The sequence below is a fragment of the Triticum urartu genome, unplaced genomic scaffold (genome assembly GCF_003073215.2).
Source record: "Triticum urartu cultivar G1812 unplaced genomic scaffold, Tu2.1 TuUngrouped_contig_6940, whole genome shotgun sequence".
Classification (NCBI taxonomy): domain Eukaryota; kingdom Viridiplantae; phylum Streptophyta; class Magnoliopsida; order Poales; family Poaceae; genus Triticum; species Triticum urartu.
Genome location: NW_024117743.1, coordinates 1618 through 10819, shown reverse-complemented (window position 1 = coordinate 10819; position 9202 = coordinate 1618). Strand labels below are relative to the sequence as shown.

At 45.8% G+C, this 9202-nt stretch overlaps 1 protein-coding gene across 3 annotated transcripts; it reads right to left on the bottom strand.

The window, feature by feature from the left end:
- Positions 1–4218: 4218 nt before the first annotated feature.
- LOC125531294 (dehydrin DHN3) lies at positions 4219–8837 on the bottom strand. 3 transcript variants are annotated; one of them, XM_048695704.1, is made up of 3 exons: positions 8556–8837; positions 8229–8441; positions 4219–4574 (listed from the first exon to the last, which is right to left on the bottom strand). In XM_048695704.1, exons 1-3 carry the CDS (start codon positions 8751–8753, stop codon positions 4497–4499), a joined length of 489 nt encoding a protein of 162 aa, XP_048551661.1. In that variant the 5' UTR covers positions 8754–8837; the 3' UTR covers positions 4219–4496. The 3 variants fall into 3 exon arrangements, with proteins under 3 accessions (XP_048551661.1, XP_048551662.1, XP_048551664.1); XM_048695705.1 differs by having other exon boundaries at positions 4219–4577; positions 8232–8441; XM_048695707.1 differs by lacking the exons at positions 8229–8441; positions 8556–8837 and adding an exon at positions 4879–5150 and having other exon boundaries at positions 4219–4769.
- Positions 8838–9202: the final 365 nt, after the last annotated feature.

The window sequence follows — 9202 nt, the reverse complement described above, 5'->3', positions numbered from 1 at the left end:
AAGTAATTAACTAACTAGCACTAAAAATAGCCTAGGGTTCATACTAACTAGCACTAAATAGCTAGGGTTCATACTAAGCAGAGAAGAGGGATTGGAAGGGGAGAGTACTTACAAAGGGCGGGGAGAGAGATGGGGTCGGGGGAGACGGCGGCACCGAGGCGCGGCGAGGCTGGGTCGGGGGAGACGGTGGCGAGGCAGGGTCGGGGGAGATGGCAGCGAGGCGGAGGCGACGAGGAATAGTAGAGGAGAATTGGGGGAGGAAGCAGAGGTGAGGGAATCAGGCCGCGCGGGGGTTAGGTGAAAATAGCTTTAACAGTAGCGTGGGGAGGCAAAACGCGCTGCTGCTAAAATCTGTAGTAATAGCGTTGTTCGTAGAAGGGCGCTACTACTATACCTAGCACATCGGGAACGGTGTGGCAATTATAGTAGTAGCGTGTTTTGTTCCTGCCGCGCTACTACTAAGCGGGTAACAGTAGCGCCGTTCTAGCAGACGCGCTACTGCTAAGTAGCAGTAGCGCCTCATTTTAACAAGCGCTACTGATAACATTCTGTGTATAAGGTTTTCCCTAGTAGTGCCACTCTCTTTAGTATCGGTTCGTGGCACGAACCGGTGCTAAAGATTGGCCACGAACCGGTACTAATGGTAGCAGCCCGACTAGCCGTTGGAATTGACACTAATGGTCACATTAGTGCCGGCTCAAATTCAAACCGACATTAATGTGCTTCATATTTGACCGTTTTTCTACTAGTGGGTTCTGCTATATCTAACTACAAGGTCCTTTTGAATATGATATATCTCCAACCTTCATCTTTATATTTTGGTATTGTCACTAGATTTGTGAAAGATATGATGTACAAACTAGAAAATTGTTTTGCTAATAGACTTTCATTAGACTAACAATCTGCCTAGAATTGGGTTAGCTCCATTGGCAACTACTCTCTCAATGTAACTCTAAAAATTGTGGTTCACATTCATCAAAACCTATGAAAAGTGTAATCCTCTAGTCTTTTTTTATTGGATAGAAATTGTTTTTGAAGAAATTTCTTAGTCAGTAGAGTTTGCCAAACTTGAGTTTCCCAAGTCACTTACACAAAAAGCTATGATTCATGGTTGTCAAATCCATAATTTCCAAACCACAACAACCTTGAGGCATAACAAGCAATCAGGTAATTAACCAAGATTTTTTGTTACATTTAAACCAAAGCATCGAAGATCCGTGGTGCTCCATTTTTTATAACCCCCTTTTGAGCTTCTAGGGAAGACACCATGCACAAAGGTATGCTAATCACAGAAGCCCGTATAAGAACAACTATGTTCATATAGAATGAATATTTCCTTTCCACCCAGTGGCTTGGCGGAACCACCTCGCCTTGACCCTGAGCAATGAGGATATTATCTTTGTAAGTATTTTGTAACTTAAATTCAGGAGAGAAAATAGGCCTAAACTTCTGGAAAAAATGTGGCATCCTAAACTTTAGGTACGATTGCACTCTTAATGTTTAAACCACACGTGAGTGAAGTATCAAAATAATACCTCCAAATCTCCTTTTTTTTTCCTCTCGGAATTCTAGATCAACTTTTTGTAAGCAAACCATCTACACTTGCAGGTTCACAGTAGTTCATATCAAACAAAACATGTTTTATCTCCTCCAATATAATTTCGGAGGTTAAAGAAGGACACGAATTTTTTGTACGATGTGTGCTCATTATTATTTTCAAACATTTCCGGTTGTTTTGCTAGGCGAGGAGAGAACTTCGGGAGACTAAACAACTACCCAAAGGTATCTTTTTTGTTTTCCCCAAACAGAACCAAGCTTCGAATACTTTCCCTCGAACTGAGCCACACCACCCAGAGTCCAAGAGATGGACTGACAGATCCGCCGGGCTCGAAATCTCTAAGATGCCTAGGATCAGTACGTCACGCGACAACGTGGGTTGGGACGTTGTACTGTACTTGACGTTTCAGAGCTGTTTGGTTCTAGGACTAGCATTGTCACACTTTACCACACATTTTTGCCAAGCTTGCCTAATGTTGGTTCATCAAAATGAGAGCCACAAATTGGCAAGCCTAAGAGAATCTTGCCACACTTTTTATGTGTATGCCATGTGGGGTCCTAAATGTGGCTTGTCTAAGGTGTGACTTGAACCAAACACTCATCTAAGTTGATCGAACTTGCCTAACCTTAGTTGTGGCAATCTTTGACTAAGTTAGTCACAAATCAAATAGCCCCTTCGGGCCAGTTCTTTTGACGGCTTAAAAAATAAGCCGCCTCCTCCCTAGCTTTTGTTATAAGCCCCCTCCCTTATTTATTGGAGCTTTTGAACTAGTTATGAAATTACTAATCTAGAAACCTTCATGAATTTTATGAGTGGCTTATTTTTTAAGCTGGGAAAAGGCAGCTTATTTTTTAAGCCGTCCAAAAAAACTGGCATATTGCTGCGAGCATGCATGCATGGCGTACTTCAAATGGGGTGTGGAGCACTGGCCAGCTCCCGAGTACAAGCGATTGACCGACATATCATGGTGCTTAGTGGTGAGCTTGCCATGTTGCCCGGTTGCGCACCGGCTCGAACACGGCTAGCTAGGATTTATGTCACGCTCGACGGGGGTTGGGACGATGGCTCTCAGTCTCAGCACAGTCGCGTACTGTACTATCGTACCCACGAGGCTGCGCGGGCCAGCCGCGCCGACGCCGGCAGGACACACACCCAGCCGGATCGTACGTATGCAGGGGCTCTCAACTTCGAACTTTCGGTGGCTGTCGCGTGGCGCCTTTCTTACTGACACGACGACGGTGGCAAATTTTCGCCCGACAACGGCCGCGTCAAACCGTCCACGGCAACGCACGTCAGGCTGACCATCCATTGATCCCGGCACGTTGCCGTTGCAGAAACGGTTTGACGCCAAGCTTTGCCACCGCCGTCGTGTCAGTAAGGCGCCACGCGACACCCACCGAAAGTTGAGAAGAGACCCTGAAAACCCTGAAAACGAGCTGGCTGGGCGTCGCATGTGATGTGCTGTGTGTGTCGTCGGCGTCGGGGCTGGCTGGCCCGCGCAACGTCGTGGGTAGGCTAGGATACTACTAGGCGACTGTGCTGAGAGCCATCGTCCCAGCCTCTCTGTCGCCGCGTGACATAAATCCTAGCTAGCTACTGTAGGCATGTTCGAGCCGGTGCCCAACTGGGCAACAGGGAAATCTCCCCGGTTGCCAGTCCATCTTTTGGACTCTGGAGCTGGCCAGTACGATCCTAGGCATGTTCAAGACTTCGAGCCCGGTGCCTTGATTTATTTTATTCAAAAGTTTTGACCTATTTCATCCCGATTCCATTGAGCCTTCTCTGAATAACCCCCTCTATGCCGGGGAAAATAAAACTCAGAGATACTCTCTTCGTTTCTTTTTAGCCCGCATTTAAAATTTGATCAAAGTCAAACTTTGTAAATTTGATCAACTTTGTTAGAAAAATATCAAGATCTACAATACTAAAGCTATATGGTATGAAAATTAATTTTATAATGCATCTAACAACATTGATTTCATATTGTGAATCTTGATATTTTCCATAAACTTAGTTGAAGTTGACAAATTTTGACTTTAATCAAATCTTATATGCAACCTAAAAAGAAACGGAAGAAGTACTATTCAAATGAAGACACGGGATCAAAGAAAAAGATTAAAAAGAAGACGGTGGGAAACACTAAATATTTCCATCGTAATGCTTGTCATAGAAAATAATAATTACATTGCTATGCCGAGGTTTGGAGGAGTGGAAGGGAAACCATAACTTGCTAAGAGCATCTATAGCCGGGCTGTTGCTCGGAGAAGTTAGAAAAATTCACGGCCTTATACAAGGGAGTAGTTTGTTTTGCTCTAATTTTTTCTTTGTATTCTTGTTGTGTAAAATTGTCACTGTTTCTTAATTGGAATTGACGGGAAAGTAGATGTTTAACTATGGAATTTTTTTAATAAAAAATGACAACGAGAAGTAGTTTTTTGACCGTTTCTTTAACAGAAATAGACGAGGAAGCAGTTGTTTAAAAAAATCATTCAATTTTCATGCACATTGCTCAGAAAACCAAGATGATTATGTGTATGTTTGGTGCACCCTATTTTCTGAATGCTTCTAAAATTTCAAAACATTACCTAGAATGTTTCAAGTTCTCCTAAAACATTTTCAAATGCACTGTAATGCCACATGGGAAAACTTAGAATCATAAGTAAAAGAGCAAAATATATTTTATTATACCATGATATGCATATAATACATACACAGTTCAACCAAAAGAAAATTCACACATCAAAGTACAGAGGAGGAAACGTCCCGGTACATACAAGAAACCCATATTTAAGTCCACAAAACTCGGAACTCAGACATTACAAGTGAGCTAAAACTCACATTATTTCAGGAAGTTTTATTGTATCTCCATCTTATTATTCTGCAGAGGTGTCCCAGACCGGCACCTCAAACTTTCACAAGTAGCGGCCGTGGGCCGGGCTCAGTGCTGTCCGGGCAGCTTCTCCTTGATCTTGTCCATGATGCCCTTCTTCTCGCCGGTGCCGTCGGTGCCATGCGTCCCAGTGCCGGCCATTCCGGTGTGTCCCGGCTGGCCGTAGGTGCCGCCAGTGCCGGCCATCCCTGCCGTATGACCTTGCTGTCCGTAGGTGTTGTCAGTGGTCTGCTGCTGGTCGCCGTGGCCACCAGGGAGCTTCTCCTTGATCTTATCCTTGATGCCCTTCTTCCTCCTCCCGCCCATGCCATCATCCTCAGACTACCACGACGAACGAAGAAAAGTCAGTCATTGATGCTTCTTCATGCATAATCTTCACGCATGCAACTATGCAAAAGTAGTGTTAATTAGAAAGTATATGTACACGCACCGAGCTGGAGCTACTAGAGCTGCCGGAGCGCTGCAGGATCCCGCCGGCCTTGTGCTCCTCCCTCGAGGGCTGGAAATGCCCACCAGCGGCCGCGCCGGTGCCGACGCCATGTCCGGCAACCGGGTTACCGTACTCGTCGACGCGGTTAGTCGCCTGACCGTGCTGCTGATGTCCCTGGTACTCCATCTTGCACAGGTGCTGATCTTGATTATCTCAGAAATATGGTGTGTTGTCTTGATCACTTGGCTGCAACTTGTGGTTGTGGAAGCAGGTGCAGCACCAGGCGCAATTTATAAGCGACTTTAACGATGGGATAGGATAGTCGGGGGCGCTACGTGTGCGGGCATGAGTGGGCTGGTCGGCGGGAGCCGGTGATTAGTGACTCGCCCATAAAGAGAAGCCAGACGTGTGGAGAAGTGCAGGCGTGTGCAGCTACTGGACGCGTCCGGGTTGCCACGTCTCAGCTTGTTCTCGAGGTAGAAGCGACAACACACGGGGGATACAGTCCCTGAAACACGTTCTTTCCTCTAGCAAAAGTCTGCCATGTTTGCCTCCGAAAATAAAAGCTGGAAGTGTCGGCATGGAATAAAAAAGAAAGAAAATAGGCCAAACATATTTTCATTATTAAAGGATGGTACTAACGCGTCAGTTTTTTCAGAAATTAAATTAAATTTACATTGGATCAATCTATACAAGATCGGAGCAGCTAGATATTGGGTAACGACATGGACTGTGACTACATGCCTCAAAATTCTTGCCAAAGCCGTGGCTGAATTTGTCGTTGTTGCATCACCATAGTCACAACGACAACGAACAATATTGAGAAATTGAACCACTGTAATACTAGTAATGACCTATAGAGGAACAAATCTCATTGAGTCGTCGCAATAGCAGACCGCCACGTACGACAGAGATTGGCAACTACACTAAGCATATCGGCGGGGGGGGGGGGGGGGGGGGGGGGGGGGGTGCTGTGTCACCCTGCCATCGTCATCGCAAAAGCTGGAAGTAAGAGGTTGTTGAAGTCACCAATGCACATGGAGCCCCATCGATTTAGGCACACATAACCCACTCGTTGTCCATGACGAACAACAGGGATAACATCTCTCGGGCTCCTCAGCAATACCACACCAAGCACCACCAAGAAAGGAATGGATCCCCCTCCGCCTCACGACACTAGAGCGATGGCTGCAACAGAGGGGTGAGGAGATTGATTATTTTTTTCGCAGCTAGTGTTTTTCATTGGAGTGGTAATGGGTTAGGTATACATGGTCGAGTAATATCAAATTCATATTTACGCCTCATGGATGTTCATTGCCTGTCCACGAAAATATGCATGGATTGAAAATCATACCCCTGTTCAGTAAATATGGAAATGGGTCGGCCTGGTCTGGCCTTGGACCTGTCTTGCGCAACCCAGACATCGATAGGGCGGTCTATTGGGTCGGTCCATTGGATGGCCCATTCGGGGCGACTTTGCTCGTATAAGTTAGTCATCTTTGTTCTGCAGGCTTTTGTGACATCGACAAATTAGCAAGAGTTCATCAGGTTTGGAGAAAGGAGATCATGGCACCGCTAGGGTATCTGAAGGGGCGTTGGAGCACTGCCGCTTCTGAGGCATAGGGTGGACAGTGGCGCACGTTGCATGGTGGAGGTGCAGCCAGACGAGCTTTTTGTTGAGTTGCATAGTGGATGAAATTATGGGGATGCACACTCTTAATTTAGAAATTACTGGACCGTTTGTTGTTCCTGAATGGAAGCATCGCAATGCGACCGTATTCGACGGTGCCACACCATCTTTGAAAAGCATAATTCATAGAAAAGAGGTTGTGTGTTGATCATGGAAGACGACGGACATTATCAAAGAATACATGGGTAGTTTCCTAGTAAGCTTTAACGGTTGGTAGTGACGCAAGGAGTTAGCGATAGATTTACTTAAACATGGAATGGGCGTGAAGTTGAGTGTATGTAAGAACTATGTAAACTCATTATGAAGGGCTCTTTACCCTTTTCTCTCCTTTAATATAAAGTACGCACATTTGTGTGTATTCAAGAAAACAACTTTATGTATGAATGAATTAAGTGGTGGGTGGACATGAAGCTTCTAATCCCGAGCTTGTATGCATCCGTATGAACAGTAAAAAATCAAACAATTCTGTCCTTTTTTAATAGACACTGATAACTGTTTTTCATGCATGCAAACTTTTGTGATAAGACTATCCATAGTGGGAGTAACTTCAGTAGTAACATCGAGTCCAACTCAGCAAATTTGCTTATGTGGCAATGAGTTAATGAGGAAAGAGGTAGTACTAGTAACTTAGCTAGTTACTGTAACATCACATGTCCCAATGCAATATGAGTCTATAACATAATAAATGAAGCTCTGCATGTTACCACACTTATGTTACTACCCACTATGAAGGTAGTAACATAGTCTAAGGATATGTGTATGTTACTAATGTATGTTACTCTCCATTGTAGCTAGTCTAAAATCACTTTTATGGAGGCCCGGGCAAAAATATATCAAATGCTCCAAAAGACTAGTTTTGGAGCATTGATTTTGTTTTTATTGCCCCGAGCTCCAAAAATATCATTCCATTATGAAATTTTGCATGTAGGTAAAACATTTATCAGTGTGTATAAAAAATCTCAGAATTTTTAAAATTTATTTATTTATATTTTACTATTCATCGTTGTGCATGTGAGCTCGAGCATAGAAGAAAACTTTCGGCGGTGGGGATTTTTCTTTGGTCGCTATGTACTCTGTTTTCTTGATCTCCGACAGTGCCGTTCATTAACGATCCACAGCGCATGCGACATCCTCTGAGTTGGTAAATTCAAGATTTGTATGTGTAGTTCTGGTGTGCCTTATTTTTCGATACTTCCAAAATTTTCAAAAATTGCCTAGAATGCTCCAAACTTTCTTAAAACATTTTCCAATGCAATGTACAATATGTCTGACAAAATTTAGGAAAATGCAATAACACAGAAAGCTCATGTAAAAGGGCAAAATATATTGTATTATACCATGATATATATTCCCATACATACATACACACACGGTACAACCAAAAGAAAATTCACACATCGAAGTACAGAGTACAAAACGTCCCGGGTACATACAAGCAACCCAAATTCAAGTCCACCAAACTCAGAACTCAGATATTACGAGTGAGCTAGCTCACTTTATTATTCTGCAAAGGTACGGTCGCCAGACCGGCACCTCAAACTTTCACAAGCAGCGGCCGCGGGCCGGGCTCAGTGCTGTCCGGGCAGCTTCTCCTTGATCTTGTCCATGATGCCCTTCTTTTCGCCAGTGCCGTCGGTGGCGTGCGTCCCCGTGCCGGTCCCCCCGTGCCGGTCACTCCGGTGTGTCCCTGCTGCCCGTGGGTGCCGCCAGTGGCTGCTGTACCATGCGCCCCGGTGCCGGTCATTCCCGTGTGACCCTGCTGCCCGTAGGTGCCAGCGGTCTGCTGCTGGTCGCCGTGGCCACCCGGAAGCTTCTCCTTTATCTTATCCTTGATGCCCTTCTTCCTCCTCCCGCCCATGCCATCATCCTCAGACTATCACGACCAACGAGAAAATTCAGCCATTGATTCGTTTAATTTAAATGTAAACGGGAGAAATGCAAATTACAACTAGTGCTAGCAAGAAGCAAGAAGTATACGTATACGCACCGAGCTGGAGCTACTAGAGCTGCCGGACCGCTGCAGGATCCCTCCGGCCTTGTGCTCCTCTCTCGTGGGCTGGAAATGCCCACCAGCGGCCGCGCCGGTGCCCACGCCGCCGTGCGCCCCCAGGCCGGTGCCGACGCCATGCCCGGCCACCGGGTTGCCGTACTCGTCGATGCGGTTAGTCGCCTGGCCGTGCTCCATCTTGCACAGGTGTTGATCTTGATTATCTCAGAAATCTGGTATGTTGTCTTCCTCACTTCCTCAGTTAGTCTGCAGCTCGTGGTTGTGGAAGCAGGTGCAGCACGAGGCGCCATTTATAAGCCGTTTGCGGCGAGGGGATAGGATCGTCGGAGGCGCTACGTGTGCAGGCATGAGTGGGCTGGCCGGCGGGAGCCGGTGACTGGTGACTAGCCCATAAAGAGAGGCCGGACGTGTGCAGCTACTGGACGCGTCCGGGATGCCACGTCTCAGCTTGTTCTCGAGGTAGAAGTGATGACACACGGGGGATGCAGTCCCTGAAACACGTTCTCTCCGCTTGCAAAAGTCCCTCTTGTTTGCTCCGGAAAATGAAAGCTGGAATTGTCGGCATGGAATGAAAACTAAACAAAATAGACCAAACCCATGTATATTTCATTATTATAAATGGTACT

What these genes read in the sequence shown, in the direction of transcription:
- LOC125531294 (XM_048695704.1), bottom strand. Translation starts at nt 8,753, where the DNA reads ATGGAGCACGGCCAGGCGACTAACCGCATCGACGAGTACGGCAACCCG. An exon ending in GCTCTAGTAGCTCCAGCTCG is followed by an intron (nt 8,442 to 8,555) that starts GTGCGTATACGT and finishes TGGTCGTGATAG; the next exon opens with TCTGAGGATGATGGCATGGG. An exon ending in CCGGAGTGACCGGCACGGGG is followed by an intron (nt 4,575 to 8,228) that starts GGACCGGCACGG and finishes GCCGGCACTGGG; the next exon opens with ACGCATGGCACCGACGGCAC.